Source organism: Pteropus alecto, unplaced genomic scaffold, assembly GCF_000325575.1.
Source record: "Pteropus alecto unplaced genomic scaffold, ASM32557v1 scaffold65, whole genome shotgun sequence".
Lineage (NCBI taxonomy): Eukaryota > Metazoa > Chordata > Mammalia > Chiroptera > Pteropodidae > Pteropus > Pteropus alecto.
The window spans coordinates 7,767,881-7,787,239 of record NW_006439191.1 but is presented as its reverse complement, the minus strand read 5'-3'; the positions used below and the strand labels follow the sequence as shown (position 1 = coordinate 7,787,239).

At 45.7% G+C, this 19,359-nt stretch overlaps 1 protein-coding gene across 1 annotated transcript in view; it reads left to right on the top strand.

Moving 5' to 3' along the window:
- The window catches only part of SLC30A10 (solute carrier family 30 member 10), a 25,242-nt gene extending 15,608 nt beyond the window's left edge, over positions 1-9,634 (top strand). The window contains 3 exon segments of the mRNA XM_006916246.1: positions 702-779; positions 6,532-6,771; positions 9,135-9,634. Of these exon segments, the coding sequence (XP_006916308.1) occupies positions 702-779; positions 6,532-6,771; positions 9,135-9,634 (818 nt within the window).
- The last annotated feature ends 9,725 nt before the right edge of the window (positions 9,635-19,359 follow it).

Here is a 19,359-nt window from a genome sequence, read left to right as displayed (position 1 = left end):
TCTGTTTCCTCCGCGGTCCGCTTTGACCCTCTTCTGCTAACTCAACGTGTTCCCCACGATTTCTCTGACTCCCCACGTGTTCCTTTTCCTCCCGGCTCCCCGGGCCCCCTTGGCTCTCAGCCCTCCCCCTCCCCCTTCTCTCTGCACAGCGCTATTGATTTTCTTGGAAATCAGTTATTATTGGGCAATGGACATCACTCCCCGCCCCTCCCCTCTCCAGGTGCGATCTGTACTTTTTTCCTCCCGCCCCCTCGGCCCATCTTTCTCTGTCCCCTTGGGAGTTCCGGGCTTCGGGGTTGGGGGTGGGCTCCCACTGCCTTTTTTTGTTTTGTTTTAACTCGAACGGAAATGTGAACGAAGCCCAAAGATGGACCAGGGGGCTTATTTCGAGGCCAGCATTGACTATGGCCTGGGCTCCCACTGCCTTTTTTTGTTTTGTTTTAACTTGAACGGAAATGTGAACGAAGCTCAAAGATGGACCAGGGGGCTTATTTCGAGGCCGGCACTGACTATGGCCGGCTCTGTGTTTGTTTTTTTGTGTGTGTGTGTGTGTGTGTGTGTGTGCGCGCGCGCGTTTGGGGAGGTAGGTAGAGGGTCTGAGAAGCAAGGAGGCGTTTAAAATAACAAACCGTTTTTGAATCCGCTGGTTCTTTTTGTTTGTAGAACTTATACACAACACAAGGTTTCTTCTTTGAATGCAGGTGATGCCCTCAGCACCCAGAACGAGCCAGAGGAGACGAGGAGAAAGGAGAAGAAGTCCGAAGCCCTGAACATCAGAGGTAGGGTTGGCGTCGGGTCCGCGCGACGTGCCTTTAACAGTGCATGTGGACTGGGCTGTCCTCGTCCATCATCTTCTGTTTGCCTTCGAATCAGGTGTGTTAGGATGTAGGCGGGTCACATGCATAGACTATGACCCTGGTCTCTTGCCTAATCACTGTATTGATTCCAAGGGAGACTCTGGTCGCTAATGATCGACCCTTCCTCCATTTAGACCCATGCTAATGCCGTCTGCTTCAGAGGCTCACAGATCGGCGGCATATTCCTACATCACTGAATTTTGCCCATCCAAGGACACTGCTAACACAAAGTGCCGCCCGCTTTAACTGTCATTTTGATAAAGGTGGGACGAGAATAGGTGTGTGACATTCGAGGTGGCATTGATAACGATCCTCGTCACTTTCAGTTATTTCTGCCAAAAATCTGCTTCTGTGATGGGTCTCCTGGCTCACTTGAATTTCCACCTCCAGGCCCACAGTGGGGGTGCTCGTGAGGCACGTAGAAGGTGCATCGCTAACATTCCTTCTACCATGTGCTCAAGGTCATAGCACTGAGCAAAGGCCAGCCCGGGGCGTTCAGAGATGTGTTTCTCACCAGTATGATTTCCAACTTCTCGGGCATAGCCTGGCTTCACGGTGATTCGGGAAAGGTCAATGCCCAATCTTCACTTTGAGAATGTCAACAAAGGCCATGCAACCCTTTACCTTCAGATGATTTGGGGAGGCCTGTGAGCATAGATGGAAATAATATAAAGAAAAACAAAAAATCCAGGAGACATCTCCATTTCCGAGTGTCTCCCATCGGTTTTACAAAGTGATACCCGGACTGGATCATAAGAAAAATCAGAAAATAATAAGAACAACAACACATGAGCCCCTAAACATGCTAAATAAATTAGTTTTTACAGATTTAACTGAACCAGAGAGATTTCTGAAGAGCTTGGTTGTGAATTTTTTTAGAAAGAATCTGTAAGGAAAAATCATATCTTTTCATTTATTTTTCTTTTTTTAAGGGTCGGCTTAAAAAATACATATATTGTAGGTTTTTAAGATGGAGTTCGCCATCCTAGCACCTTCACTCTTCAAAACATGTTCTGTTAATTATTCGTTCTTATCTTCCGTTACAGAGAAGGAGAACAGGTAGGTGGGAAGAAGCCAAGAAGAATTAAGAATAGGTACCAGCAGATATTCTGACCTAGTTTGGGAAGCATATTGTAAGGGAAGCTTGTATGGTTTTGCTCATTTTCAGTTTAAAGCCCTTGGACCTGCAGGGTAGGAAAATGTCAGAGGTAAAATGCCTTGCTGTCCCCGGCTGAGCCCTGTGGTCCACGGGTATTGACAAAAGTGCCCCTCTAACTTCCAACAGAGGTGACTAACGAAGTGGCCAAAAGATTGGGTCATGGGCTCAAGCTGCCCGGGTTTGGGTCCTGGCTTTGCCACTTAAGGCTACGTGACTTTGGGCGTCACGGGACCTTTCTAAGCCTCTAAGTCCCTCATCTTTCAAATGAGGAGAATAATAGTACGTGTCTGCTTCTTGTGAGGTAAAGCATGTGAAGTGCTCAGACCCATGGGAGGAAAACTGGCTAACATTTTCCTGAAGTGCGTGCTTGGTGCCAGGCACCATTCACGAATGAGTCACCTAATAATTATATTGATCCGATCAGGTGAGTGTTCTCGTCATTCAGACAGTGAGTGGAGCCGCTAGGCTCAAACTGACCCGCTTCGGTGAGGGTGAGCTCAGAGCACGTGCCGTGGCCAGCAGGAGCCTTTCCATATTGCAGGCTGTGTGGGAGGCTGGCCTCACCGTAGGCCCTGTGTCCTCGTCTCGGAGCCACGATTCAGACAAAGACCAGGGGATGTTAGAGCCGGACAGGCCTTAGTGAAAATGGACCCCAGCCCCTTCACTTTACAGATGAGGAACCAGGGTCCCGAGAGCACGGTGACGCCCGGCGTCACCCCAGCTGGCAGCAGAGGCAGGTACCCTGGCCTCCTGTTCGCATTTCCGTCATCGCTCGCTGTCTCCAGACTCCAGGCGGGTCGGCTTGCGTGTCCAGTGGACACAGTCCGCTGAACGCTTACCTGACATTTAAGCCACTGCTCTAGAAAGCAGGACCGCAGGGGAACAAACGTCTGATGGGGATTCTTGTGAACAAGAATCGTTTCTTGATTTTCGTCACTGGTTCTCTTATTCCCGTGAAATTTTTAAAAAATGCCTTCTAAGAATCACCTACTACTGCGAAGCACAGTGAGAGGACTCTCTTTTAAAAAATTCTTGTCAGTGTACTTTGTCGTGGTCGATTTTGTTTAATACGATCGAACGTGACACATTAAAAATGTTGCAGCAGGATGTCAGAAAGACAACGAGCCCTTTGAGCATAACTGTCAGTGGATGAACTGCCGTCCTGACCTCGTTTGAAACGAACCCTTCTTCGATGAGGTGTTTCATTCTAATTCTTGTTTTCCTTTCTTCATAAGAAAGACCTCTCGTTCTCCCATAAGAATGCCCCAAGCTAATGAGCTGTGTTTCTAGTCATTCGACAAATTCAACAGCACGGATGACTTTTCCAGGGGCTGGGACGTGCCTCAAATTCCACCCGATGTCCAATCGCCAATTCATGGTATATGCCAGTTATTTTGGAGGTTGGTTTTTACCTAGAGACAGCAAGCGAGGGTCCAGCGCTAAGGCGTCCCGTCTTTGCAAAGTTGCCTTGTGAGCATCATGTCTAATCAGACGATCGAGTTGTCCAGTGGCTACTTTGTCCCTCAGATAACGCTGCCCGATCTGTCTGTCTGAATCACAGAGGCGATCGCATCGGAGTCTGCTCAGAAACCTCTGCTACCTCCAACATAAGGTTCTAACACTGATGTCCAAGGGCGCGCTGTTCTGGTGCCAACACTGCTTTCTGGATGTTTCCGCCCTGCTCCTCGCCCCTACCGTTTAATGCGCAGAGGTGCGTAGGGAGGCGCAGCTACTTTAAGTCCTGCCTCTGCCCTTTCCCAGCCAGGTGACCTTGGGCAAGGCGTTTAGGCTGCTATTTCCTCTGCTCCCATCAGTTCTGGGTGCGTCCTTCTCAGTGGCTTTTCAGATGTCATTTCCTGTTTCGCAGACGAGGGAGGGAGGATCTCGGATCTCGTTGCTCACAGAGGTGGACTTTCCCAAGGTCCTCGGCTCATGAGGTCCCTGGCTCACGAGACCTGTCAGAGTTCATGACTCCACAGCTAGGGCATTTGTCTCCCACGTGGTCTGGCCGTCGGGTCCTCATCCACTGCTTCCCTTGAGTTCTCTGCCCCGACGCCTTCTCTCTGAGTTCTCTCCGCCCGCCGTGTAGCTGCCCGTTGAAGTCTGTCTCCCACCCCTTCAGGGTCCTGCCCCCACTGCCCGTCTCGCGAGAAGCCTTCCCTGTGGTTTCCCATCCCAGGCATTAGTCTTCTTTGTGGAGGTGACTGACACACCTGTCTCAGAATCCTGCTGGTGGACGGTGCTTCCTCAAGGATAATGACCTGCTTCATCTTCATGCGGGAGGCCAGAAAACACACGGCAACATCCAGTCTCAAGGATTTAGTGAAATCGATGCTTTAAGCAGTTTTCCAAACTGAAGGCTATGATGGTTCGAGTTATGAAATCAGTTTAATAAGGTCCGATCGGCATTTAGAAAATCACCTAGAATTGAACAAAATAGAATAGAAAATAGTAGCAAATCATATGTAAGGCTAGGTTTTGATTTTTCACCGAACATTTGTTTCTGTGTGTGTGCGTGTGTGTGTATGGGCACGCGTGTGTGCACGCTCTAGGAAGCAAAATATGCTTCTTACTGTGGATTATGGAGAAAATAAGTTTGCAAACTATTTGATATAATTCCTAGGGGCTACGAAATTTCTCAGAAGGAAAACCTGAAATTAGAATTTAGGACTTAGTTGCACAATGGTTCTCTTGTCAGACCTCCCAGACTTACATCCCAGCTCTGACCCTTTCCAGCTGTGTGATCTTGGATAAGTTACTTCGCTACTCTGTTACTTCCCTCCTTGGTAAAATGGAGAGAGTAACCAACTCAGAGAGTCCTAAAGAGAACTTAATGTGTAAATACATAGAACAGACGTAGAATAACATCTGGTGTGTACTGTACGTGGCAGCCTGTCCGGTTGATGTTATTCAGCAAAAGACAGGAGTTACTCTCGGCGGTGGGCGCTGTGGCTCTCCAACCAGAAAACGCTGTTTTCTCGAGTGTCTACATCGTATGCTGTGGGTGCTAAAATTTAAGCAAAGAAAGTATAGAGTGTGACCCTCAGCCTGAAATTATTTATAGTCTAGAGGAGGAAATGAGGCTGACATGCAGGAGACAATCTCAGAATATCAGACTATCTCGGGCCGTGAAAATGAGGTGAAGGGCATCTAGGAAATATTCGGTCTTCGTATTTTTCTGGTGGTATTTTTTTATTGCCCTGGAGAGGTTAAAGCTTCGATCTTCAGTTCCTTCTGGAGGAACAAGGCGCGTTGACCAAATGTTTCGAGTTTCCCTTTGTGGCTCAGGACTGGGGAGGGAGAAGCTCCTCTGAGGGTGGAGGGTGGAAGAAGAGGCCACAGAGCTAGGAGATGAGGCTGCTCCCTGAATTTAAGTTACGTTTAGTGTGTTTACAGAATGCCGTTTTACCTACGCCGATGCTACTCAGGATCTTAGGAGTGTTGCCAAGAGGAAGAATTAACCCAAGTAAAATATCTTCCAAGCGAGACTGTTCGGTCATAGCCATGAGGTTGTCGATAGTGTTTTGGATTATTACTAATTTTCCTGAGTGACTCTGTGGGATAGTTGGAGAGACAAAGCAGACCTTCCTTGATAGAAGCTTTCTTCTTTGGAAATTCTTACGCGATGCGTTTGAATCACCTGGGGATCTTGTTAAAATGCAGGATCGGATCCAATAGATCAGAGGTGGGGCCTAAGATTCTGCATTCCTCCCAAGCTTCCAGGCCATGTGAGTCTGCAAACCATACCTTGAGTAGCAAGACTCTGATGTTGCTTTCCGTGTGTGTGTGTGTGTGTATACTTTGTGTTGATATTTTATAATCCTTCTGGCAACATTTTCGCCGAATTCATTAAATCCCAGTGTAGTTCACGCCAAACAAACCACTGGACGCCAGATCTCTGCTAGAATTGCCTGTTTTCTGTTTCGCAGTGGAAACCTCAGAAACTGTTCCCTTCATTAAAAGCGTCCTCATTTTTTATTATCTGTAGAATTTTAATTTTGTTTTACTGTGACAAAAGGCGCTTTCTTCCATGAGAACGTTGATGGAGTCCCTCCCTGTTCTCAAAACAAATGTGGTTAGGACGAAGCCAGGTGTCAACGAGATCAAGGTCGAAGGAGGACAATAAAAAGATACACTTAGCTCCCTCTCCTCGTAAAGAATGTTTGAAACAATTGAAAGCGCAATCTGGAAGAAAACAAATCTTTTGCACAGCCTCCATTTCCAGCTTGGTGTCCTCTGATGGCTGGTGGGTGGCAGCCATGTGGCACTGTGAGGTGACACAGCCGTCTTCCCATTGATGTCTGAATCCTCTGGGGCTTGGGATGGTGGCCTAGGGGTTGGTTTTTGCACAACAGCTGCCATTGCGTTTGTTTGCTTTGAATCCATCCTGCTGTTCTAACCAAAGAGAAAACAAACAGCAACAGGTCTCCGCAGACTTGGACCCCGAGTCGCCGAGTGTCACGTGGCTCCCCACCCGGGATCCATGCGTTAGAGGTCTTTCTTTCTTCCCGGCAGGTGTGCTCTTGCACGTGATGGGAGACGCCCTGGGGTCGGTGGTGGTGGTGATCACGGCCATCATATTCTACACGCTTCCCCTGAAAGACGAGGACCCGTGTAACTGGAAATGCTACATCGACCCCAGCCTGACCATCATCATGGTCATCATCATTTTGTCATCTGCCTTCCCACTCATCAAGGAGACCGCTGTCATTCTGTTGCAGATGGTCCCCAAAGGAATCAAGGTGGAAGAGCTGAGTAAGTCGGGCGGGTCCGAGCTAGCGCCGCTGTCCACTCCATGTCCTTCGGGCCGGAGGCCCAGCTGCAGTTCGGAGCAGCGTTTGATCTGTGTGACAGACTTCAAATCACCAGGCACTAGACACACCACAGACGTTTTGTAGCTTAAGTAGTGTGAGTCACAGCTCCAAGGACCAAAGGTCCTTTGTAAGTTCTTGCGTCTGCAGTGCTCAGGCAGTACCCACTTCTGGCCTATCTCCCTTCAAGTCAAAGATTTATTTTAACTCCCAGGAGGCCACTCTGCCGAGAACTTGCTTTTTATTCTCCTCATTCCGAAACCATACATCACTCGTCCTCTAGATCCCCGAGTTCTAGTTAACTGATTTTTATGGGCACACGAGTCACAGTGTCCCTTACAACACGGTACAGAGGACAGTGTTTGAAATTCAGATCATTCACGACCTCATTCAGTGATGGAACCTGTTTCTCTGCTCGTACAGAAGGTCAGACTCCCACGTTAGTTATGTGCAGCTGAGGGCAAAAAGCTTAGAGACTTTGAGGAATTTCTAAATGGGAGCCACCCAGGTGCTGGTGAGAAACGCAATATGCAACTTTACATCTAGTGTTTCTAAACGGGGATCATGTTTTTATAGAAAAAAAGGTTTTCACGCAGGTTTGCTGTTGTATCTGCCATTGCTTCTCCTGGGAGCCAGCAGACATGAAATAGAGCCCAGGTCTGCCTTGAAACTGAAAGTCGAAAGACCTATGTGATGACAAATACCTGAAATTAGATTTAAGTGGATGTTAATGCTTTGTCTGGCCACAGTCAGACATTCCCCTGTGAAGGTGTGATTTATAGCGTCACTGTTGCGATTTACAGCGTCACCGTGACGGGCACAGCCCTCAAGCGGATTGCGCTGTTGCCTTCGGCTGCCTTATACGATGCTTCCCTCACCCCACCCTGGATGTTCTTTTCGCCTTTTGGGGGGCCTTTTCTTTGGCAGCTTTGGTTAGTTTACTGTCTCTGAGAGGCAGTCGGGTGAGGTCAGCTTTGGCTGCTGTACCAGACAGAGTTGAAATAATCAGTGTCCATTTCTTGCCCACCTCCTCTTAGCCCAGTGCCGCGGGCAGAGCTCAGGGAGCAGGTGCTCCGTGCTGTCTTGGCTTTCCAGGAAAAAGAAGGGAGATAAACATATACAAAGCAATACGTGACTTATACCGCCTTTTAACAAAGTTGTGTATATATATATATATATTTAAAAACAGATGTTTAAAAAGTAGATAGTTATAACAATTACAACACTTTTATGGCCCTTATATGCTAGGTATCATTCTAAGTGCTTTTCTTAAATGAACTCAATTTAATCCTTAAAATAATCCCATCAGGTACCATTTTTATCACTCCTAGTTTACGTATAAGGAAACCGAGGCACAGAGGGACCAGGTAAGTTGCCTAAGATCGTGCAGGTAGTAAATGATTACGTGGGATTGAGACTCTAGCTAGTTACAAGGTTTTTGCTCGCAATCAATATTCAATACCATCTCCCTAAATACATACCATTTTAGAAAGTATAAAAAAAACCCAGAAGAGGCGAAATCGGAAAAATCTCTCATAGTCCTACCACCCAGAAATTACCACTCATAATATCGCTGTATCGATCGTTCAATAAAACAAGGCTTTAACTGCCTAAAAAACTTTTCTTGTGTGTAGACACTGATATTTTGTAAAAAAAAAAAAAAGAAAAAAAAAGAAAAGGAGCCATCATGCCATGTATACATTTGAGCTAAGTGCTTCTTCACTGAAAAATACCGTATGTACCTTCCCCACATTCTTAAATATGCAACTTACTTTTTCATGGCTGCATCATATTCTGCTGTATAATCGATTCAACTATTCCCTGTTGCTTCCATTCTTGTTCTTCAACACAAAGAGCGTTGCCCAAACCATTCTTGTACGTAAATATTTGGTGATGTCCTTTAGGTTAAATTCCTAGTATTAGAATTGCTGGTAAACATTTTCGATCCATATTCCCACGTATCCCCTTTAGAAAAGGCATCCTGCTTTATACTCCCACAGGCAGTCCATTTGATCGTCCATTCCCTTGTAAACTCGGCAACCCCGGCCATTTTTGTTGTTGTTGTTATTAAATTTATTTTCTTGAATTGCCTCTGATGGGCTAACGGTGTATGGTAGAGGAATTCAGAGAGGAGAAAGAGGATTAGGAGAAAATGTACTCGGACAGGTGAGGCTATTTCTCTTCCCGGAACGTTATAAATGCACCATTTCCGTGAGAAGGCTCAAGGGACGACACCTCTCCCCGCGGTGGCTCCACCTTTCGATTCTGGCTCTCACCTGAGCTGTCATCTGCTCTTCCCCGTTCTAGTGAGTAAACTCTCTGCCGTGCCTGGAATCAGCAGCGTTCACGAGCTGCACATCTGGGAACTCGTAAGTGCGAAGGTCGTCGCCACCCTGCATATCAAGTATGAGAAGGACAGGGGGTACCAGGACGCCAACGTGAAAATTCGAGAAATCTTCCACAACGCGGGAATCCACAACGTGACCATCCAGTTTGAGGAGGTGGACTCGCAGGAGACCCTGGGGCAGAAGGAGTCGCTGTTCCTCTGCAACTCACCCTGCGTCTCCAAGGCCTGTGCCACGCAGCTCTGCTGTCCCCCTGGGGCCCTGCCTCTGGCCCACGTCAATGGCTGTGCCGAGCACAATGGCTCCTCTCCTGTAGACACGTACCGAGCAGAAGGCCTCGGCCGAAGAGAAATGACAGAAGTGGCTGTCAAAGTATCTTTGGATGGCTCTGTGAGTGACCGTGGACAAGCTTTTACCAAAACTCAGGAGGACCAATGTTATGTCAACAGCACCCATTTTTGATCTGAGACCCACGGGCGCAGACTGTATAGACGAGGCACCCTGGAGCCACCAGCTTGGCTTGTGGAGAGAGCTCTGTGGGCTGTAGACACTGACCACACTTGCAATGCACACTCTCTGTATCGAGCGAGGGGTGGGCTCTTTGGGATGATAATTGACTGTGTCTGTTAATCTTTACGTGACTGATCCGGTAGCCCCTTGGTATGATGGTCCTGGGTGTCTCATGCTGCCCTTCGACTGTTTGAGTTTGCGCATTTATTTTCCAAAGCAAACTGCACTGGCGTAGTTATCAGGGACATCGAAAGTGGGGACTCCGTGACTGGACACGGGGCTCAAAGTACTATTTGTTTTAAACTGATTAGAACTTCTAGCTGACTCTCAGGTGAGCTCACAGCCAAGCACATCATAAAAACTTAAGAACCATAATGCCATAATGGCTTTTTTTTTTTTTTTTTCATTCCTCTGGAAGATCCTAAGAGAAAAGATAAGTCGTCTTATCATTGCTTACATTTTTTCTTGGACTCATTTCTGAATAAATGTAAAATGGATATCTATTAAGGTGGAAAACACTCTCAGAATATTAGAGGAAGTCGAGTTTATTGGGGAAGGGGTGGGAGGAAGCAGGAAGAAAATGCTTTTGACCGCCTCATTTTATGAGATGGGGAGAAAAGGAATGTTTACTTTCTGTAGTGAACTGAACTATAGCTATAGGGCGTTTCAAATGTTTAAATATATATAACATTTTTTTTCACGTAAAGTTGGGGAACATTTCTATTTCCTTACATGTGACACAAGTACTTATATACTGTTTTTTAGAGTCAGTCCAGTTGGGACTGTTTTCATTTATTGCTTAATAATGACTGACTTATTTGTCCAAATTTCCCGTGAATCTTTTTTTTTACATGATCACATTATCTATGTTGCATTTACCAGGAGAAAAATGAACATTACTGGGATAGAAGAGTATATGCCATTGAAGATTCATTCCTGCCCCCAAATTAAGCAAGATCGATTTTTCTTTAGTTGGATGTATTTTAAAGTATTTATTATTGTTGCCAACCAGGAACTTGATGAAAAGTGTATGTCCGAGGGAGAGATGAGAATTAAGTTCGTTACTGACTTCGGTGTGTTTTGAGGAGCTTACACTCTTCTTCTATGTCTCTGACCCATATCACCAAGTTCAAATAAATTTATTGGAATCTGATTTGGATCCATAACCATAACTGACCTATATTAGTATTGGAGAAGCACCTGCCATGTATTTAACAAATAGTTTAGACAGCAATGTTTTAATCAGAACTGTTTCAAAATAGGTATCTGAAAATGGGAGGTGCCTCACAAGAAAACTAGAATCTTCTTTGATGGGTTGCAAAATCGAAAACGATCCTATTTTAGACTCTAAACATTGAGTCCTGTTTAGAACTGCACCGTATTCATCAGAACTGTTGGGTTTGGTAACAGAAAAAGTATCCACATTTTCCAGCATAAATGCCGTTTAATAAAACGTCTTAATCTTGAATTCTAAGGCAGAAATAAGTAAGCAACTGTGATCGGTAGGATAAGAATTTTTTATTCCTTGAAAATTTATCATCTAAGTTTAAATTAGCCATGAATTAGGTAAGTAGAAAAATGTCTAAATAGATTTTATCCCTAGTCGTTTATTGGACTAGCCTGTATGTACTTTGTAGCCAAAAAAGGGGTAAAATATGACAACATTTTTATTTTTAATATTAAAAACGCAGCATGTACTCACACAAAACAGGGTATTCTCTATGCAACTCATCACGGTGATATGTAAACCAAATTCTCCTAAATAAATGTTGGTTTGAAATGCTTGTCTGGAGCCAAAGAAAAAAATCTGTCCCCTACTTTCGCATTTAAAGGTCTCATTTAATTTCATATCCTTTTTTTTATTAAAAGGGAAAAATGATAATTTTTTAGTTTTGTGTAACTGGCTACAGGAATGTGTATTTGCTTATATCCAAATAATGCTATTTAGTTAATCTCTAAAGTATTTTTCTGGAAAGGAAAAAGTACATAATTCCAACATAATTAAATCTAACCTCAGAAAAGTATTCTTGATGGACAGTTATGAACATACCAAGTTATGGAGTAGAGCCAGTGTGAAATAATACCTTTTAAGATAGTTTGACTGAGTGCGTTTAATAATGTCCAAACGAGCTAGTTAGGTGCATTATTTTTGTTACCTGGTTCGGTGTGTCTCGGGCACAGTGATGCCTGGCGTGCGGTATTTTTACCTGGCTTTTCCTTGTCCTGCACTTTAATTCTTCCAAGGAAATGTAAACATTTCTTTTCTCCCTTTAAATCAGCTCTGCTTGGTGGCCGTTGCAGCTGATAAACAGTGGATATAAACCATGTTTTTCTCTGGGATTAAAAAAAAAAATACTGTCACGCAGTTTAGTGTTCCTGTGTGCTTAGGTTAATTCCAGAAAATTCTCTCTCTCTTCCTTTTTTAAGAATCGGAAATAATTTTTTAAAAGTCTAGGCCTCCTCTGTGTGCGCTGGGTCAGGAACATCCATGCTGCAATGTGGGGGACACGGGAACGGCACTCGGCGGTGACCATCTGTCCTTCTAGCTCCATAAAAAGGGCCCTTTCCACAGTATTTCAGCATAATGATAGGAAGTACTCTATCAATGTGGTTTTTTTTTTTTTCCTAATTTTCCATTTGTTTTCGAAAACAGAGGTTAATTTTTTTTTTCATGATATTTGGCCATTAGGACTATCCATAAGGCTACCAGGCTTTATTATTGATGGGAAAAAATATGATCCCTCTAACATTTTTGATAAAATATCAATAAAATAAGGAAACGTTGTTTGAAGAATTTAAAATATTCTCCATAATTAATTATTGTTATTATTTTTCACCACCAGTTGGCCAAACTCTAGTGGATAAATCAGGAATTTCAGCCGGAATGGGTACTTCGAATGTCAAAGATTCACCGAGGTAGATTTGGGATTATAATAAGGCCAGCTGACCCACGAAGTAGTAGAGATTTGCTATTTATTGACGTTTTAAACCAGATAATTTCTTGTCGTGTGGGGCTGTCCTGTGCACTGCAAGATTTTTAGCAGCATCCCTGGCCTCTATCCACTAGATGCCGGTAGCATCCTTTTAAGTTGTGACAACCAACGATGTTCCCAGACATTGCTACATATCCCCTGGGGAGGAAAATGCCCCTAGTTGTGAATCACTAACTTAACCTAAAGGAACTTGAGGGATGTTGCTGAGGAAAGCTCTTAATATAATCACTTCTGCAGCGTTCGCTCTTAATTTTTTTTTAAAGGCGAGATCAAACTATTCGTAAAAATTACAGTCGTCTCTAAATAGGAACTTTGGACATTTAAAGAAAACATACAATTCGTAAAAAAAAAAAAAAAGCTCTGACAAATCTGATTATACAGATCGGTCATTCATGAGTGAGGTGAAGAGAAAAACATTTGCCTTCACTAGCCTTTTCAACTCATGAGTGCTCACAATTCGATGAACCCCCTACAAAGTGAGAACAGATAATATCAGTACAATCGATTATTGGGGTTAAGGTGTTTAATGTTCCGCCAGTTTTAAACTTAACGATGTTTTTAGTTGTGGTTCTCGACAAGCAGCTCATCTTAGTGCCGATGACAAGTTCAGATGTTAATAAAAATTCTTCATCATTTATGGCTAAACTTAATCCTTTGCTAAATCTTATCCATTTTTTTTTCCAAGAGGAAACAATGTATTTTTTTTTTTTTGCTTTTAAATGATCCTGCTTTTAAATGCATCTCCACACTCTTGCACAAAAAGACTTGTTTTGGAAAAATTGAGGAAACCTGCCCTGATCTGTGCTTCAAATTTTGATGGAATAATGATGACTGACTGCATGCCTGTCCTATACCTGATAAATTGTCACCTGTTTGTGCCTCTGAGTATATTTGCACGTGAGTAGCCACAGGAATGAAGCAAGAATGAAATTATTGAATAGAAAACTATCTGTTCAAATGGAATTTGCCTCAGACCATACTCCTCACTGCAATCTAAATGTTGGTATGAATTGGGACTTTAGCTAGTGCAGATCGTGTCATTTTCCGGAGTTTTATTCTGGACTTTTTTTGTTTACATGGAACTTTCTCGAATGTTGCTAGATGGATCAACTATGTCCTCTCGGTACAAAGCCAGGCTGGAGACACTGAACCTGCTCTGAATTCTAACGGGAATAAGCCAGTAAAGACGATGATTCTCAAGGCAGAGGAACCTCTTCCTGGAGGTCCGAAGCTACGTTACAGTATTGTGGAGTTTTGTTGCTTAAAGTCTTCCTTCTGGTCCTCAAAGGCAATTTTGCCCAAGTGTAATTGTCCCATCTGGGGGAATCATTAAAACTCTAAGATACCAAGTTGAAGTAACTCATTACTAATTGTATGTGAAGTCCCCCCAAAAATGTATGCACGTATGCATACCTTTAAAAGTGAAAGGTGTTCAATGGTGCTGTCAATAAAAATTTTTTAAAAATAAACACGCGGCTGAGATGTTTGTGGACATTCAACAGATAACTCGAAGTGGCCGAAGTCGTTTGTCTTTGTCACTTAGTCTGGTCAATGGATTGCTCGGTACTTCTTCCGATAGGTTTTCATACCTGAGCGGTCATTCTCTGTCCCCTCACGCCCCTTCTGCCCCTCTCCACCGCCTGAAGTCACAGTTTCCATCTTGGCAGAAATGTCACCACTTGACCCAGCTGCCTTACTTACTGTCCCCTGGACTGACCTGGTTTTCTGGTGGGAACTACTTGGCTCTGGGCTACCCGATAGGGTTTGCAGGAGGGGAGGTCCTGGGATTAGGGGATGGTGGAGAGGCTGGGCTTATTTTAGGAGATGCCCTATAGATTTAGGAATCTGTCCCGTGAGCTGAATGTCATCTTTATGCATATCGAATAAGGGGAGCAGTCTTCCCGTTCTTTCCGTTGCTTTTGGTTTATCGATCAAGTAATTCATTAGCATATACTTACTGTAAACCATGAGCAAGTGGTTCTTGCCTCTAAGGAGTTTATAATCTACACGGGAAGCTAAGTAAAACAATCCAAGTTTGTGGGAGTTTAAAGGGAGCCACCCACAGCCTGGGATGGCCCAGGGGCTGAGGGAACCTTGTGCTGGATGGGTTCCGATGCTCAGATGTGCACATTCTAGACCCCGGGCGGCATCTGCAAAAGGAGAGGGCTAGATAACATTTCATGACCATCGGCTTCCTTCAGCCATTAGCTCAGAGTCCAGGACCTGTGACTCCGTCTGAAAGAAACCCCGCCTCTCTCCGCCCTGCCTAATGTCCCTTCATGGCACTGTCACTTTGTAGCGCATTATACATTTATTTGCGTATTTCCTGTCTCTACCACGAGCACAAGGCTTTGTCTAACCCACCACTGTGTTTATCAGCCCCATCACAGGGCATGAGACAAGGCCCAAGCACAGGGCACGTGGTAGCAGCGCGATAAATGCCGAATGAATGAATAAAAAAGTTCGGCTCTTGACGTCGCCAGTTACAGGCTTTGGACAAGTCATCGAACTTTGTTGTGCTTTCGTTTTCTTATCTAGAAATGAGGCTAAGGATGGAAGCCCATATTACCTTAGTTATGGGGTGGCTGTAGGAATCCTAGTAGATAAGACCTGGGACAGCGGACTTAAATGTCCATGGATTTTATTATCTTACACTTTCAATCTGGCGTTCCCACCCCTCCTGTTCTTACCCTCCTCTCATCTCTGTAATTCCGTTTTGTCAGCGAAGCACCCTTTAAAGTCGAACAGCGTTGGGTAGCGGTGTGATCCACGCGGGTGGGAGCGAGGGGTCAGAGATGGCTTCACAGAAGCCTCAGCCTCTGGGAGGCGGGAGGTGGGGGCGCACACCGGGCGAATGCCAGGAATTGAGCATCGTAGCTAGACACCTTCCCCACCGTGCGCTCGGGCGCTCCGCGGCTCGGCGTGCGGAGCACCTGTCACCTCGCCTCCCGTCCCACCTGGGATCCGCGGCTCCATCAGCTGTCACCGAGCGCGCACGTCCTCGGGGAGTCTGCAGACGCTCCAGAGTCAGTGGGTGTGTATCCCGGTTCTAAAATCAGCTTTCCATGATGCTGCTGGTTCCAGAGGGAGCCTTCTGCCCTCATTCCCCTCATGCTTGTCCCCCCAAACGAGCTCGAATCTCGCTGCCATGTTTACGCTGCCTTTACTCACCGCCTGTCACTAACTATCATGAATGTTTCCTTCGAAGGACTCTTCATGTCAGCCCTGTTTCTTCAGTTACGCTGCCTTTACTCACCGCCTGTCACTAACTAGCCATCACGCTCGACCAATGTTCCCTTCGAAAGGACTCTTCATGTCAGCCCTGTTTCTTCGGTCTCTGTCCCCTTCTCTTGGGTTCAGGTTTATTCCCTCACGGCTGTGTCACAGCTCCCGGCCAGCCTCCTGCCACCTCCAAACTTCTTGTCCACCCTCTTTCTTCCTTCTGCTCCAGGACGAGATGAACTCCTAGCCTGTCCCCGCAGCTCCTCCCTCACCCAGCCCGCAAGCTTTGTCTTCTTCAGCAGAGAAGAAATGCACGAAGATGCCTGAGGACGTTAGGGCACGAGAGGGTGGCAGGGTGGCCTCCGTGCGGGCGGCAAATAGAGAATGACTCGGGGAATGAATATCCTATCACAGCCTGTTCCTTTTTTGCTAAAAAAGACATTTTCACGTTTTTGAATAACATTCGCCAAGTCACTTCCTTTCTGGTTTCTCTTTTTTTTTGGCCCATTCTTTCCTTTTCTACGTTAGCGGGTCGCTTTGCTCCAAAGGGTGACTTCCTGTTGGGTGACAGATTGCCCCCTGCCAGGCCTGCTGTCCCGATTGAGGACCGCACTCTGAAACGGACAGAGCCCGTGCGTGGGAGCAGAACCGTGGTCTCTCCCCTTTTTGTGAAGCAAAAAAGATGGTGGACTCTTCTCTGTCTCATGGTCACAAACGTGGTCATTCATAACAATGAGCTCCAATATCGAGCCGGAATATTTGGCACATCGCACTGGAGTTTTAGGCTTGGAGACACAAGATATAAGTTTGCATGGGATTTATAAGCAAGCACCAGGCCCGGTGACACCTTGGGAAGGCGGGCGGGGGAGGAGTAAACTCTCTGGTGGCCTGTGTTGACACAGGTTTGCAGTGGTGCCGATAACAACCAGGGCCCCTATCGGCGTCAGAAAACTGGGAACCATGCCGGGCTGCTGGGAGTCTGTGGCCGTCACCTGATGTTCGACAGTATTCAGAAAAAGCTGATGTGACACTTTCGAAAGGAGGCACTTGCTGCTGGCTTATTAGTTAAAGCTTGTACATCCTAAGTGGGGACACGTGATTTGGAGCATGGCGTGACCAAACCCAGATTATGTGGCCAAGCGTGTCACTGAGAGATTTTATTATAAAAATTAACATATGCTACGGAGGATACTTAAAATCTGAGCGTTTTGGCTCTGGAGTCTTCCCACTGTCAAAGCTCAACACTCATTACCTGCCCGACCTCAGGAAGCACATCGTCTGCAGATAAAAGTTCTCTGGGCCTCGTTCTTGCCATCTGTAAAATCGTCGCAAGGATGCAGGGAGACAGCGGGAGTGAAGGGGAGCGTTCGCCCCGGCCCGGCTCTATGAACTCCTGCGGGACGCTCACTTTAATAAGTCGGGCTTCGGCTAGATTTATTCCTGTTTCGACTCTCAGCGGAGAAGCCCAAACGTATAGTGTAGACAAACCGAGTACCAGCGCCCGATTAGACTTTAAACCTCCTGAGGGCGAAGGTCATACTCCACGACCTTACCAAAGAACAATATAGACCGGATCACATGACCCAAAAAATCCCAAGGCACCTTGCTCTTAGGAAAACGAAACAATGTGGAAGGGCTTCTCCTGAATTCTAGGGGCTCCGTCCCCTAGGACCTCACTTCCCAGCCAAGGGGGCACTGTCAACGGGACTCTGACCGCTGGAGGATTCCTGGGTCCCCAGTGCTGAGCAGTGAGGGCTTCACCCGAATCTGGGCGAGCCTCCAGCCAAAGCCCACAGGGACCATGTTCTATGGTTGAAGAAGGGATTTTCAGCGCTCGATGCCAAGAAGAGGCTGTGCAGTGTGGGGAACCACACGTCCCTCCGCGAGTGCGTCCTTGAGGACTTGTGACAGTGTTTGAGCTTGTGTTCGATTCTGAGGAAGATACCAGGAAGTGGGGCTTTGCCCTGGATCAGATGCTGCCAGCAGGTGGGGATAATTCTACCACCGGGTATTTTTTATTTTTATTTTTTTATTGAGGTATAACTGACACATTCTATTAGTTTTAGATGTACGACATAATGATTCAATACTGGTCTATATTATGACACGATCACCGCGATAAATCTAGTAAACATTCGTCACTTTACACAGTTACAGAAATTTTTTTTCTCGTGATGAGATCTTTTAAGATCTACTCTCTTAGCCACTTTCAAATACGTGATACGGTATTATTAATTTTAGCCACCATGCTCTGTCAAAGGAAGTGTCAATTGTACCTGGATCTTCAGGATGTTACTTTTATTATGTTATTTTGGGATACACAAAGGAACAGATTGTGTTTAAAAGAAGGATAAGAAATAAACTCGGAGAGACAGTTGTGAGATCTGTTCTCCCTCCTGCACCCTGTCTGTCTTCTCTTTTTTCTCAGTCCCCGCTCCCCCATTCAGGTACCCGTTTGACTTGGTCGGCTGGCTTCCGACAATCTAGTTAACATTCGTCACTTTACATAATTACAGAAATTTTTTTTCTCGTGATGAGATCTTTTAAGATCTACTCTCTTAGCAACTTTCAAACACGTGATACGGTATTATTAATTTTAGCCACCGTGCTCTACGTTACATCCTCAGGACTTATTTATTTTAGAACTGGAAGTCTCTACCTTTTGACGCCCTTCACCTGTTTGCCCAGCCCCCACCCCCTGCTCTGGTTCCCACCGATCTGTTCTCTGCGTGACTGGGTCTCTGAAATCCTATCTTCTAAGGCGGGAGGAATGAGGCAAGGCTCAAGCTGTCACTGGTGCAGAAGCGGCAGTCACTCGCATTATCCAGGACTGGGGGACGTCTGGTGTGTTTGTGGATCGCAGGGTGCTCTTGCTTAATCTCTGCTTAGACAGCATATCGAGTGGCCTCATCTGGCGCCGGTGTTCTGAGAAGTTGTGTTTGACGGGAGAATCCCCGGCTCAGCTGTGAGCGCCAGGCCGGTCCTAGCAACACTGAGGCTGAGCTGGGACACTTTCCACGTGTGGGGGGAGGGGGGCTGTTTTACTCTTTCTTATATTTTGGCGCTTAATGTATTTGTTGGTGCATTTCAATGAAGCAGGCCATGAGCCCTGGAATCCTGGTGGGAAGGCCACTTAGAAGCAGTGTGACTCTGGGCAATGACGACATCCTTGGAGTATCCTTGGAAGTGTCCTCCACACTTCCTACGTGAGGTGTGGTAGCTATTTCCAGCGGGGCTGTGTGAGCTAAATGAGATCTCGCCGTTCCGGGCAAAGCGTCAGTGATTTAAAGGCCACTCGATAGAAGGCCTCCTTGGCTGTCTCATTTTAGAACATTGGTCAGATACTCTCTTATTTTGCTTCGTGTTATTTTCTTACATCATGGGACTAGAAAAAAAAAACAAAAAACCCGAAAACTTTTCATATCATGATTAGAAGAGATTCCAAAAGCCTCAACTTAATTC